The sequence below is a fragment of the Mesoplodon mirus genome (genome assembly GCF_964341445.2).
Source record: "Mesoplodon mirus genome assembly, chromosome: 7".
Taxonomy (NCBI): Eukaryota; Metazoa; Chordata; class Mammalia; order Artiodactyla; family Ziphiidae; genus Mesoplodon; species Mesoplodon mirus.
Window position 1 is genome coordinate 81,789,978 of NC_138983.1, and position 14,599 is coordinate 81,804,576.

General features: G+C 46.3%; 2 protein-coding genes across 2 annotated transcripts in view; one reads left to right on the forward strand and one right to left on the reverse strand.

The window, feature by feature from the left end:
- Positions 1–14,599, reverse strand: part of LOC309808830 (forkhead-associated domain-containing protein 1-like) — a gene marked incomplete at both ends in the record, with an annotated part of 1,104,685 nt that overhangs the window by 895,100 nt on the left and 194,986 nt on the right. The window lies entirely within an intron of this gene.
- Positions 11,554–14,599, forward strand: part of LOC309808007 (forkhead-associated domain-containing protein 1-like) — a gene marked incomplete at both ends in the record, with an annotated part of 79,263 nt that continues 76,217 nt past the window's right edge. The window contains one exon of the mRNA XM_082628016.1: positions 11,554–11,646. Coding sequence (XP_082484142.1) covers positions 11,554–11,646 — 93 coding nt within the window. The remainder of the gene's footprint in view (positions 11,647–14,599) is intronic.

A 14,599-nucleotide genomic window follows, 5' to 3' on the forward strand; every position in this document is an offset into this window, starting at 1 on the left:
GGAAACCTGAGAAGAAATGTCTAGAGAGGCATGAGATTGATCTGACTGTAAAGGAATACAAAAAATGTGTGACGGGAATGACCCAAAACAACAACGACAAAATGCCCAAAATAGGTGCACTGTTCACATGAGAAAAGAATGCAGACAGCAACAAGACGCTGAGAAACCTCCAGAAAACAAGAGAGAAGGTGACAAAGGATGAGGTCATTTCAAATCAGATAAACTGGGAGGCTTTCTATGGATTGAAAGGGGTTTTTCAAAAGCTAGGGCTCATGTTGGCTTGCCCCTGATGGAAACTCAGGGCACCGAGGCCTTCTGGAATTTTCTGTTCAACAGACAGACACAGGGAGGGTCCCAGGAGGCCAGGCAGTTGCTAGATGTACCAAAAGACCTACCATGGGTCAAAGGTCAAAACAAGCAAGGTCTCAGTTTATGAGCCACCCCAGGCAAGCACTGTCTCGCTTTTTACTTCTAAGGACCATGGGACCTTGTCCACAGTTCCCATGCCTCCTACCGTGGGACCAGTTGTTTCTTCATGTGATAAAATACCTAAGCCGGACAGTATCCAATCACAGCGGCCTTTAACCTTTGTTGGGGACATACCTGGTTGAGGTTCTGAGCCCTCTTCCCAGAAAAATGCACACAGCCTCAGTCACAACAAAGTTTCCTTCCCGTTTAAGCAGCTTATACCCGCCCTGGGGCCCATCTCTTGAACAATATTTCCTAAACTCATTCACTTAATCAAAAAAACATTTATTGAGTGCCAGCTCCCTGGTACCTGCCAGGCACTGCTGCCAGGTACTGCTCCGGGCACCAAGGGTACAGGGATCCTCGCCTCATGGAGTGGACCTTCCAGTTTGTATCTGAGCCCTCAAATGATCAGAATGTCTGGCGAAGCGGCCCGGGAATTCAGTGATTCTGACAAGGGGCTAGAATTAGGACCTGTCGTCCCAAAGAGCCCCAGCTCAAACACCCCTTCTGTAAGGAGAGAGGGGAGGAGTGTATTGAAAGCATGTGCTCTAACTGGGAAGCTCATAGCCTGCTGAGGGAGTGTAGAGGGTACCTGCACTTTGGAAAAATGTTTGGCAGAATCTCGTAAAGCGGGACGTATGTGTGACCCAGAAATTCTACTCCTAGATATATACCCAAGAGATATGTGCACATGTGCAGACCAAAAGGCATACACAACGGCCCCCAATTATCCCTGGTGTTCACACCTCTGTGTCCCCTCCCCTTGAGAGTAGGCAGGACTGTACCTTATTTCTAATCAGTAGATGCTGCAAAGGTGATGGGCATGTCATTTCTGTGACTATGTTACAGAAGATTGTAACTTCCATCTTGCCTGGAGACTCTCTCTATGGACTCTCACTGGCTTTGATGAAGCAAGCCACCTTATGGAGAGGCCCACATGGCAAGAAACAGTGCAGGATCTCTGGCTAACAGCCAGCAAGGAGGTGAGGCCCTCAGACTAACTAACAACCCTCAGGAAACTGTATCCTGCCAACCACCACATGAACTGGAAAGAGGGTCCTTCCCCAGCTGAGCCTCAGATGAGACCCCAGCCCTGGCCACCTCCCTCATTGCAGCCTGGGAGAGACCCTGAGCAGAGAACCCAGCTAAGCAGTGCCCGGATTCCTGACCCACACAAACTGTGACATAAGTGTGTGTTTTTTTGGATCCGTTAAGTTTGCCATAATTTGTTCTGCAGGAATAGATAACAGAGTGTAAAGCAATGCAGCAGTGAGAATGAATGAACCACAGCTACATCAGACAACGTGGTCGAACCTCACATAGTTGAGTGAAAGAAACCAGGCAGCAAATGGAATCTGTAAGATTCCATTTCCATGAAGTTCAAAAACAAGCAGAACTAATCTATGATTGGAAGTCAGACAAGCGGGAGGGGGTAACCAGAAGTGAGCACAGGGATTCTTCTCAGAGGGGCCGGGGCGGGTGGTGATGTTCTGCTTCTTGTTCTGGGTTCTGGTTAGGGTGGGTGCATACACTTTGTGAAAATTCTTCAAGCGTACACTTATCAGTTGTGTTCTTTTCGAGATGTATATTATGTTTTGAAAACAAAAGTTTACAAAAAAGACAATATGCTGGAGTCCAACAGCTAGGGTTCGAATCTTGGACCTATCACTTACAAGATTTGTAACTGCGCAAGTTACTTGACTTTTCTGAGCCCGCCTCTGTAAAATGGGTTGGGCTAAGAATTAAATAAAACAGTGCATGGCATAGTGGCTGGTACCTAACAAGCCTCAATAAATATTAGCTAGTTTGGTTCACCTCATTCATAATGGTTCATTGTTAATCTCAAAAAAAAAGAAGTAGTGGAGGTTGATTTGCCTGGATGCCTGCAAGTCGAATTTATGGAGTTGTCCTGCAGGTGCCACCCCACAGAGACCAGCTGGATTCTCAGAATCCCTCTAGCAGCGATCAGGGGAGCTCAGCCTGCCTCTGACACCCACACCCAGAAAGGTCCCTGGGCAACAAGCAAGATGATATGCGAGTGTTCTGAGGTCAACTTTGCTCTGGGTTGGGACTGAGACGATGCAAATCAAAGCTCTCCCCAGTATGGCTGTGATCGGGTTGAGATGGTGCTGTCCTCCCACATCATCAAGAAAGCAACAAAAACAAGCAAAGAGACAGACAGCAACGCGGACATTCACAGAAGGAGTCTGTGGTACCGGGCACAGTTTACTACTTCACACATATTAACCCATTTGGTCTTTACAGTCAATGCTGTTATTACCTCCATTTTACAGGTGAGAGAAGTGAGGTACAGACAGAATAAAACAAACAAACAAACGAAACCAGGCCGATCAGAGGTGGGATCAGCACCCTTCATCTGCAGTTTTCAAACAGAACATACAGACTGACCTCCCTGGCAAACCTTTTTTTCTGTGTTGTTGTTTTTTAGAGAGAGTAGTATTTTGTTTTTGTTTTAATTTTTAAAAATTAATTAATTTATTTATTTTTGGCTGTGTTGGGTCTTCATTTCTGTGCGAGGGCTTTCTCCAGTTGTGGCAAGCAGGGGTCACTCTTCATCACGGTGCACAGGCCTCTCACTATCATGGCCTCTCTTGTTGCAGAGCACAAGCTCCAGACGCGCAGGCTCAGTAGTTGTGGCTCACGGGCCTAGTTGCTCCGCGGCATGTGGGATCCTCCCAGACAAGGGCTCGAACCCACGTCCCCTGCATTGGCAGGCAGATTCTCAACCACTGCGCCACCAGGGAAGCCCCCTGGCAAAGCTCTGATTTGCAAGAAATGAAGGTCCCAACCAGCCTTGTCTCTATCTGAGAAAACACCTGGGTGATTTCTCATTTTCTGACAGGGGAAGGGGGTGAGCACGGCTGCAGAAGGCCTCAGTGACCAGCTGTGATTTTGTGGTTTGAATTTATTTTTGTGAACCTGTGTGTGTGTGTGTGTATAAAAACCTGCATTTCCTTAGCCCATAGCGTCAGGTTATGAATGGACTGTGGAGCCTCCAATGGCCCTTTGCTCTCCCATCTGACACCTACTCAACAGCTTAGCTACTTCCTGATCTTCGAGCGCTCTCTCTCTCTTTTACACTCCCTTTCTCCTGTTCTAGCTCTTTCCCTGGCTCTCTCTTACCCCTTAAAGGCTGGGCAAGCTCCCTACCTCTTCCAGGCAGGAGGCCAGCATTCATTTCTTGTTGGAATGCAGGGGACAACAAGCAGATCTGGGGAGGGGGCACAGTGAATGGGCTCTCCCAGTCAAGGACAGCCCAGGGAAGGTAACTGTGGCCCAATGAGATTTTATGGGGCAGAGGTCCTGCAGGAAAGAAGCCCAGTGGGTGGCAGGAGAGGTCCCTGGCAAGCCCCAGCTATGCCCTCTTGGCCTCAGCTCCCTCCCCCTCTTGCTGCAGGCACTGCCCAAACTTCAGGACAGCCAGAAGCCCAGATTGTTCAGGGCTGAGGGAAAGCAGGTGGTGAGCATGGGTGTCTCGTGGCTGTGACAACTGTCACCTGTGGTCCCCGGGGAAAATACCTTCCCAGCACAGTCATCTAGATTCAAATCCTTTTCTGGCTGTGTCACCTTGGTCACATACCTCCATGTCTCTTGAGCCTTATTTTCCTGTTCAAGTGGGAGTGATGTGATAGAAATAATACCCATCACGACATTTTTGAGCGTTTCTCTGCAGAGCTCCCTGTTCCAGGTGTTTCAGACACACCTACTGCCCCAGGTTATGGTGAGGATTAAATGAGATGATCTACAGGAAGGACTGGGACAGTGCCCTGTGGGTGGAAAGCCCGGAGTTAACATCACTCGCTCCAGTATTAGGAGGACAGCTGGGAATGACAAAGCTGGGACATGGACCCAGGCCTTTCAGACACCAACATCCTGATGTTGATGGAGATACAGTACAGCCTTGGTAGCCACCCAGAGCTCAATAAGATTGATTGATTACAGGCATCACCAAGGAGCCCATATAAGCTAGAAACCTCTTTTTTTTTTTTGGCCATGCCGTGTGGCTTGCGGGATCTTAATTTCCCCACCAGGGATTGAACCCGGGCCATGGCAGTGAAAGCACCAAGTCCGAACCAGTGGACCGCCAGGGAATTCCCCAGGTGCAGTATTTTGATCACCCTATCATCGCAAAGTACAACTCTCACTCAGCCCAGGACATGCTATGATAAAGCCATGAGTTATTGGGGTATTTTAGTTTCTGTTTTTGAAATTTAAGTGGATGACATTGAACTGGGTTTTTAGACTTTCACACACCCTTTCAGATGACTGTGGCATCCTGTGGGGAGCGGCAGGATCCAATCAAGATTTGGCAATTTCTGCTCCAGTGAGCCTGAATGTCAGCTTTGTTCTCTGTTTAGTATTTCCTCATCGAGAGATGGACTAATGGTAACAGATGCTCTCCCAAGCCTATCAGGGGGCCATGGGCAGCTCCGGCTCCAGGCTTGCCTGGATGGGCTCCATAGGGTCTGACTGACAGTGAGCAGGGTTGCATTCTGTGCTCATGTTGATGAGACTGAAGACAAGCATGGAGATGGGGGTGGGGCTGGGGAGGGCCAAGGCTACAGAAGCCTAGGTCCTGGGGTAAGGACAGTTCAGCTCAGCAGCTCAAGAGTAGGAGGCAAGGCTGTGGGCGGGTGGCAAGGGTTGCCCCTGTTCATTCACTCATTCGTTCATTCAGGCACTGTTCTAGGTACTGGTGATACAGCAGTGAACAAAAGAGAAAAGAAATCCCTGCCCTCATGGAGCTTAAGTTGGGGGGCAGGGGGGAGTTGGGAGTGAGGAGACTGACAAAAAATAAGAGAAGGAAACTAAATAAATAGCATGTTAGAGGAGTGGTAAGATGAAGGGAAGAGCAATAGAGTGAGGTGTTTGTTTTGTTCTTCATGTTTTTTGGGGGGTGTTTTTTGTTTTGTTTTGTTTTTTTGGGTGGCATCATGGGGCTTGCAGGATCGACCAGGGATCGAACCAGGCAGTGAAAGCACCGAGTCCTAAACACTGGACCGCCAGGGAATTCCAAGACCATTTTAAATAGGGTGATATTTGAGTAAAAAATCTAAAGGAGCTGAAGGAGATCCCTGGGGGAATTGCCCTGTAGGGAGAAGAAACATTAACTGCAAAGGCCCTGAGGCAGAAATGTGCCTGGAGAGTTGAGCCTGACCCTCTCTGTTCCTCTGAAGTTACCACTCAGGGCCCCGGCCTCTGTGGTCACTCCTCATACATTCCTAAGGTCTTTCTGGTCGAAGGGAACTAACCCAGGCAGAACCTTCCAGGCTGACTGAGGGCCTGGAAAATATTTCTAGGCACAAGTGCTGGGAGGGCTCTGCGATTCAACTGCAGGTTTGAATAAGTCCTGAGGTTTTGCCAAGCTTTTAACAAATGCACAAGGAATTTGCAAGAATGCAACAAATTCATTCCTGGACCATGCTCCAGAGCTGCTTAATCAGAATCTCTGAGGTCTGTGCCAGGGAATGTGCATTTCCAAGAGCCTCTAGGCATGTGGGAGCATCTTTACCATATATTCCATCCCATATCGATTTCCATGATTTTTCTCTCGTATATCTTCTTCTAATTGACTAGAGTGGAGTCTGCCATCTTTCATCTTTCTCAGATGAATATTTTGAGTTTGTCTTGGGGCACCTTGTCAGTCATTTCCTGGCAGGGAAATGAGGCATTCTGTAGGTAGTCAGCGGGGCTGTTCTGCTCCCAGACAGAAGGGGCTGATCTGAAAAGAGGTGACATGGGGTGAGGGGAGATAGTTAGCATTTGCATGTCTTCTCCACACGCTCCATCCCCCCAGCCCCGTGCCCATGGGGAGTGCGGGGGGGTTTCTTAAGGATCTGATCCAGGTCAACACTGGGGCCACCGTCTGACCTTGTAGGGACTCAGGTGATGTTTGTAGAAGTAAAGAACACATGAATGAATAAACGCGAGTTTTGACAGGGAAGGACAGGAACAGTAAGGTTGTGGGCTTGTAAATACCCCTTCCCTAGCACGTGGGAGAATCTTCCATTCTTTCAGAAGTGTTCCTTCCACCGCACCTATCTCCCATCTCCACCCCCATCCCCAGAAGTGATGGTCCCCCAGCTTACTCTGTTTTCTCCTCCACAACAGAGAGAACTAGAGATTCGGGTGGGACGGGGGGACTAACCTCCAGGCTTCTCGTGGTTCAGCTCCATTACCCTCCCACGCCTGACCACCCCCTCCTCAACGCACCGAGCCTAGAGCTAAGGTCAGTAGGAAGGATTCTCGAGTCTGCTCCTTCCCCGCTGTAAGACTTGGAGCTACTTCTGTGAACACTGAGCCTGTTTCCCCATCCTGGAAACGGGGCTGGGGACCTCTAGTGGGCAGGTCGGGGAGGGCTCGCAGCGCTGCAGCGGGCTGTAATTGGCCGGGTGCTGCCAGCGCACCTCCCCCTCATCCTCGGGCGCCGCGCACGCCACGCCCCTCCCCAGCTCAGCCGTCAGAATGGCGTTGCCGTGGCGACGTTCATACACAGGCCGGGCGGGCGCGCGGGCTGCGGGCTGTCGCCTGGAGACTCCGCGGGAGGGCGGCAGGGCGGAGGTCAGGGCTTCTTGGCAGAGGACGAGGCGTGGGCTTCTTCCTCAGGCCAGGTGAGAGCGGCGCGCGAGGAGGCGGCGGGCGGAAACCTGGGCCGGAGGAGGCCAGCCCTGCGAGGTCAAGGGTGTTGGGCTAGGCAGGGGACCCGGCGCCAGCCGAGTCCGAACTCTCTGATCCAGGCTCGGGTCGCCGGGAGCACCCCAGAAAAGGTGCCCCAACACCAGCCGTTCCTTCCTAAGTGCAGCCCCTACCTCGCCCCCCAAGGGAGGCGGCACGGGAGCTTTAAGCCTCTCCTGGGCACCAGCTCTTGGATGTCCTGTGGGTATAGCTGGGATTAAGAGAGGAACCCCTGTTTCCCCTGATTTATGGACAACACCCACCCAATGGTCAGAGACACACACACACACACACCCGCCCCTTACCTGAACTCCCCTTCTTTAAGGAACTTTGAGGCCACTGTAAACCTCAAAAGAAAGTTTGCTCCTATAGCCCAATTCTGAGCCATCCAAAGTGGTCGGGGGAACGCAGATGACTGAAGCCCTTTTGCTCTTTCCTGTGGCTGGTGCTCCATGGCACTGAGTAAGAACGAATTCACAGAGCTCCACACATTCAAATTACTTTGACAGTGTTTTCACGCAAGGAAGTGATGCACAGGGCAAAATGAAGGTGGAGAAATATTGTCCAATCCAAAAGCTAAAGAGATAGAATTTAGGTTTTCCAAGGAGTCATCTAAGCTAGATACTGACAGGAAAAATGAAAGGTAGTTACTATCAAAGCTTCCTAGCCAGCTGGCTGTACTGACTTGCTTTGAGGTGCCCTTTGTATTTTCATTCACTCAGCAAGTGTTTCCCAAGCACCTACTATGTGTCAGGTTCTGCCCCCCTGCCGCCCCCTGCCCTGGAGAAGGGGTAATGCACAGAACTGGCAGGAACTGCAAAGGGTCTGACATTTGACCCTGTTTGAAAGTTAGTAAGTTAGCCTGCCCAGCTTATAGTTCCTGGCAGAAGACAAGAGACTCCTGGGCCAGAAACAAAGAACTTGATTACTCACAGCACAGCCGACATAACAGGCAGCAGAGCTGCATATGCGCATTGGTTCCTGTTGCCCTGAAAGTCCCTCGGGGTGGTGCAGAGCAGCCAGTGTGGATGCTGTGCGCACAGTGGGTCTGTGTCCCAGGTAAGGAACTCCAAACTCAGGAAACTGCAATCTTTGAAAGGGGCTGCTAGCAAACCTGCCCAACTTTTGCCCCAGAAGGAGCCGTTATCTTTATTAGAAACATTACCTCTATCCTCCCAAGCTGTTTGCCATACAAGCATCCTCGGAAAGTGAGTGCAGGACAAAATCTTTCAATGCCTTTGCTCTGAAGATGGGTACAAACACAACATACCCATGAAGAATTGCTTCTGAACAAAATGAACACAGTTCTGGTTTTCCAGGAACATATATGTTAGTGAAAGAGAAACCAACAGCAAGCATAACTAAAGAAAGGAACAAGAACATGTCAGAGAATGATAAGTACAAGGAAGGAAACACAGCAGGGGAAAACTAGCAGGGGAATAACATGACTGAGGGTGCCTTTAGCCAGAGTGGTCAGGTGGTTGCCCCGAGTGGGGACGTCTGAGCAGAGAGAAGACCCCAGCCTTGGGGACGTCTGGGGTGAGAGCTAAAAAACAAATATGCGCATAATCCAAGTTTAAGTTTTAGATTAGTGGCTTTTCCTGTGGTTTTCCTGCAGAAGAGACATTTCTTGGAAGTTTCCATTTTAGCTTAATTAGACTTGAATGTGTTGCGTGCTAACATGGTCCTCTGCAATTGAAGATTAATAACTGAAGGCAGCAGAGCATGGTTCTTTGGGAAGAGGAAATGTCTTTTCCCCTGTATACATGACAGCGAACTTAATCAAATGTATTTCTCATTATCTGAAAGCATCAATATTTGTGGGACATCCACAGGCCTCAAAGTTTACAAATATAAACTATCCAGCTTATTTTTATTTCTCTTACCCCCAGGTAGGGTCTCGTCTTCCTTTCAGAGGATAGAATGCTGGTTTCAAGGACTTTCTTTTATTACATGTGCCAAGTGTCAGCAGACAGTGCAATTCCCCTACCCCTACTCTGCCCCACCAGCAGCAATGGAGGTTTGTACACTGGTTACATGCAAAGGCCCAGAGTTGTCACACACTTACTACTGTGTGACCTTAACTTCTCTGAGTCTCAGTTTCCTCATTTGTAAAGCGGGACAATACTGACACCTGCCTCGCAGGGTGGTTCTGAGGATGAAAAGAGGCCATGTGTGTAAAAGGATAGCCCAGTGCCTGGCACTTAGTAGGGATTCAGTGATGGAATGATGATGGAGATGTTGATGGAAAGCAGAGCCAGACAGGAGACCCTCTACGGTCAGACCTAGAGATTTTTGTTTTTATCCACAGTTTAACAACTTCACACTTCAGTGACCTTTCAGTTGAAAAGAGACTTTGGGGACTTTCCTGGTGGCTCAGCGGTTAAGAATCCACCTGCCAATGCAGGGGACACGGGTTCGAGCCCTGGTCCAGGAAGATCCCACATGCCTCGGAGCAACTAAGCCAGTGCACCACAACTACTGAGCCTGCACTCTAGAGCCAGCGAGCCACAACTAGGGCCCTAGTGCCGCAACTACTGAGCCCACGTGCTTCAACTACTGAAGCCTGCACACCAGGAGCCCATGCTCCACAACAGGAGAAGCCACCACAATGAGAAGCCTGCGCACTGTGAGGAAGAGTAGCCTCCGCTCACCGCAACTAGAGAAAGCCCGCATGCAGCAACGAAGACCCAACAGAGCCAAAAAAAAAAAAAAGGAAAAAAAAGAAAAGAGGCTATCTTTGACATGGCACTGAGATGGATCAGAATTCAAATATCATGTGAATTATCATCAATATCTTGGAACCAGCTGAAGTCACTGAAATTTTTATGTTTTAAAAAACATGTATATATGGGCTTCCCTGGTGGCACAGTGGTTGAGAGTCCGCCTGCCGATGCAGGGGACACAGGTTCGTGCCCCGGTCTTGGAGGATCCCACATGCTGCAGAGCGGCTGGGCCCGTGAGCCATGGCCTCTGAGCCTGTGCGTCCGGAGCCTGTGCTCCGCAACGGGAGAGGCCACAACAGTGAGAGGCACGCGTAACGCAAAAAAAAAAAAATAATTAAAATAAATAAATAAATAAATAAATAAATAATAAAAAACATGTATAGGGCTTCCCTGGTGGCGCAGTGGTTGAGAATCTGCCTGCTAATACAGGGCACATGGGTTCGAGCCCTGGTCTGGGAAGATCCCACGTGCCGCGGAGCAGCTAGGCCCGCAAGCCACAACTACTGAGCCTGCGCATCTGGAGCCTGTGCTCCACAACATGAGAGGCCGCGATAGTGAGAGGCCCGTGCACCGTGATGAAGAGTGGCCCCCGCTTGCCACAACTAGAGAAAGCCCTCGCACAGGAACGAAGACCCAACACAGCCAAAAATAAATAAATAAAATTTAAAAACATGTATAGGGTTTACTTTGAAATGCATTAAAATATAAGATGTATAGATGGGTAGATATGTGATAAAGCAAATAGAACAAAATGTTGATTGTAGAATCTGAGTGGTGGTTCTATACAAGTTCACCATCCACTTCTTTCAACTTTTCTGTGTTTGACATTTTCCTAATAAAATGCCAGGAAAAGATACGTACAGAGTCTTGACCGTACAGCCAAGCTATAATCTTGATATTTTGTCTTTGGAAATCATTTTTTTTTTCAACCTAAATATATGAAGGAATGCGGTGACTTAAAAAGAAAGTATCTTCTAATTCCCATTTCCTTGATGACTGACTCTTCCACACTTTAAGAAGCTCTGTAGAAGTTGGAGTTTCTTGAGTCAAAGTTCAGAAGCCCAAGATTAATAACAGTCACAATCACAGTAGGACAAATGGGTGTTTAGTGTAGCAATCACCATTCTAGATGCTTCACATTTAATCCTCACAAAACTCTTTGGGATACAGAGTATCATTAGCCCCATTTTACAGATGAGGAAACAGAGGCATAGAGAGAGAATAAGTAACTCACTCAGAGTCACAGAGCTAGTAAGTGGTGGGTTAGTAACACTGAGTATTTGATTCTGTCAGATAACTAACCCCAAACTAAACTTAATGGGAGGTGGAGAGCGGTTATCAGTGGAATTCAGATTTGTTTGGTTTTTTTTTTTTTGCTATTGCTTGTTTGTGCTCTGAGTTACATAAAGGATGTCCTCTTGTGATCAGAAGCAAGCTCATCTATGCCGGCTATCACTGTTAAAAGGACAGTCTTAAAAATGTGCGGAATTATCATTGTGATCATTGTTAAATCCAGCTATCCACTCCTACCTCTGCTGACTTCTCCTGTGGACATTATGGTGTATTCCATTCATTCTAAATATGACATTGAATAATTAGAGGACTGTATTTTTCTAACAAAATTGTTTTCTGAAAACCTTTTATAGGGAAAGCAGAGAATATGAAAGCCTATCTAAAGAGTGCAGAAGGCTATTTTGTCCTGAATAAAAGCACTACGATTGGAAGGCATGAAAATTCAGACCTTGTTTTAGAGGTAAGACCTCTTCCTAGCCAGTCCCCGACCCTCCCTACCTCTCACACCACCAAAAGTCCTTACTGTTCTGTGGACTCCAGTCTCTTGTAAAGCACAGCCTCTGGCTAACAGTCCCAGCCTTCCTCGGTGTGCCACCAATAACCAATCCCGGCATGTGCTGGGTCTCCCTGGCACATGTGGTAAGAATGAGCACAGTGCAAAGTGCGATGGGCCCTGTGTCCTTTGCTGACTGTGTGTGCAGTGTCCCACCCTGATGGCGTGGTTTGGAAGGTGGGCTTAGAGCTGATGCTTGACCTTCACTTGCTCCGCGTGTGGCAGCCACGGCCACCTGAAGTGCCCAGCTTGAGCAATGGCTTCTCGCCCTTTCCAGAGCTTCTGGAGACTATGGGCCCCTCAGAGCCCTCCCCCGCCCACGTACCTCCAAGTAGTAAATCAGGGTAAGCCCTGGGCATGGCCTCAGCGCTCTCTCACTTCATTTCATTCCATTCTCTGAATTAGCTGTGGCTTGGTCCACAGTCCCAGCTCATTGACAGCCAAGGAAGTTGGAAGAAATTGTAAGTAAGGAATTATAAAAACAGTGGCTTTGAGCCTTTTAAAATTTTGAAAGGGATTAAAATATTGAAGCAGAAAGAGAAATGCAATGGAATCCCTTTAGGACTGTGAAAGGCAGACCACTCTCAGACTTCACTCAACAGAGTTTTTTAAACTTTATTTTGAAATAATTATAGATGCACAAATGGTAGAGAGAATGGCACGAAGCATGTGTGGAGTCCTGTGCCATTTTACCACGTGTGGATTTGGGTGTGGCCCTCAGGATATAGGAGTATTCCATCATCAGAGATGTCCCTTGTGATGCTCCTTTTATAGTCACAATTCCTCCTCCCACCATCGTCCCCACGCTCCGAAAAGCACTAATCTGTTCTCCGTCTCTATAATTTTCATCATTTATCTATGACCTTTGCGATTGTTTTTTTTTTTTTTTTTTAGTCATTGTAATGCCCTTGACATCCATTTAGGTTATTAGCTTGTTCTTTTATTGCTGAGTAATAGTCCACGGTATGGACGTATCACCTATGTTTAACCATTCACTTTTTGAAGGACATTTTGTTTCCATTTGGGGCTATTACAAATAAATGTACCATAAACATTTGTGTACAGGTTTTTGTGTGAACATAAGTTTTTATTTCTCTGTGATAAATGCTCAGGAGTATGATTGCATGGATTAACATATGTGTTTATATAGATTCGGTTTGTAAAGAAACTGCCAGGCTTATCCAGCGTGGCTGTACCATTTTTCATTTCCACCAGCAATGTGTGAGATACATCCTCACCAGCAATTAGCCTAAACACTGTTTTTCATTTTAGCTGTTTTAGTAAGTGTGTAGTGGTATCTCATCATAGTCTTAACTTGCATTTCCCAAATCGATAGTGATGTTAAATGTCTTTTCATGTACGTGTTTGCCTTCTGCATATCCTCTTCAGTGAAATATCTCTTCATATCTTTTAAGTATTTCTAATCGAATTGTTAATTTTTTTACCATTGAGTTTTGAGAATTCTTTCTGTATTTTAGATATGAGTCCCTTGTCAGATAGATGGTTTGCAAATATTTTCTCCCATCCGTAGCTTGTCTTTTCATTCTCTTAGCAGAGTATTTCACAGAGCAAAAGCTTTAACTTTTGATGAAGTCCAGGTAGTTATTTTTTCTTTTATAGATCATGCTTTTAGTGTCATGTCTAAGAACATGCCACAAGGTCCCTGACCCTGAGGATTTTCTCTTATGTTTTCTTCTAAGTGTTTTATACTTTTATGTTTAAATCTATGAACCATTTTGGGTTCACTGTCGTTTATGATGTGAGATTTAGGTCAAAGTTCATTTTTCTTGCATGTGGATATTTAGTTGTTCCAGAACCATTTGTTGAAAAGACTATCCTTTCTCCATTGAATTGCTTTTGCAAGTTTGTCAAAAATAATCTGGCCATACTTTCTATGGGGGCTACTTCTTAGTTCCCTATTATGTTTCATGGATCTATTTGTCATAATGGATCTACCATTATGAGATAGCCTTGATTACTGTCGCTATGTAACTCTTAAATCAGGTAGTGTGATTCCTCCCACTTTTCTTTAAAAAAAATTTTTAACCTATTCTAGTTCCTTTGCCTTTCCATTTACATTTTAGTGTAAGCCTGTCTGTATATACAAAATATCATGCTGTAATTTTGATTGGAATTGTGTTTAATCCTATATAACAATGTGAGAATAATTGATATACTCCTACATTGTCTTCCAATTCATGATCATGGTATATTTCTCCATTTATTCAGTGTCTCTCATGAGTGTTTTGTAGTTTTCAGCATACCAGTCCTGAACATGTTTTGTTAGATTTACACTTAAGTATATCTCTCTTTTTTTTTTTTGAGTGATTGTAAATGGTATTATATTTTTAATTTTGGTGTCCACATGTTCATTGACAGTATATAGAAATACAGTTGATTTTTGTATGCTTCTTGGTATCTTGGAACCTTAACTGCACTTTCTTATATAAGGGCTTTTGTAGATTTCTTGGGATTTTATACATAAACAATCATGTCATCTGCAAATAAGAACAATTTTATTTCTCCTTTCAGAAAAGGAGATGTGAATGCCTTGAATCTTCTTTTCCTTGCTTTATTTCCCTGGTTAAGACTTCCAGGACTCTGCTGAACAAGAGCAGTGTATAAATCCTTATATTCACTTGTTCCTGACCTTAGGGGAAAAAAGTCAGTCTTTAACCGTTAAGTACGAGGTTAGCTGTAGGGTATTTATACATGTTCTTACCAAGTGAGAAATTTCCCCCTTTATTCCTAGTTTTCTGAGAATGTTTATTGTAAACGCAACAGATTTAAAGATAACTCCATGAACGTCCCCGTGAGATTCTCCTCCATGATATGGTCTCCCTTCAAGGACACAGAACAT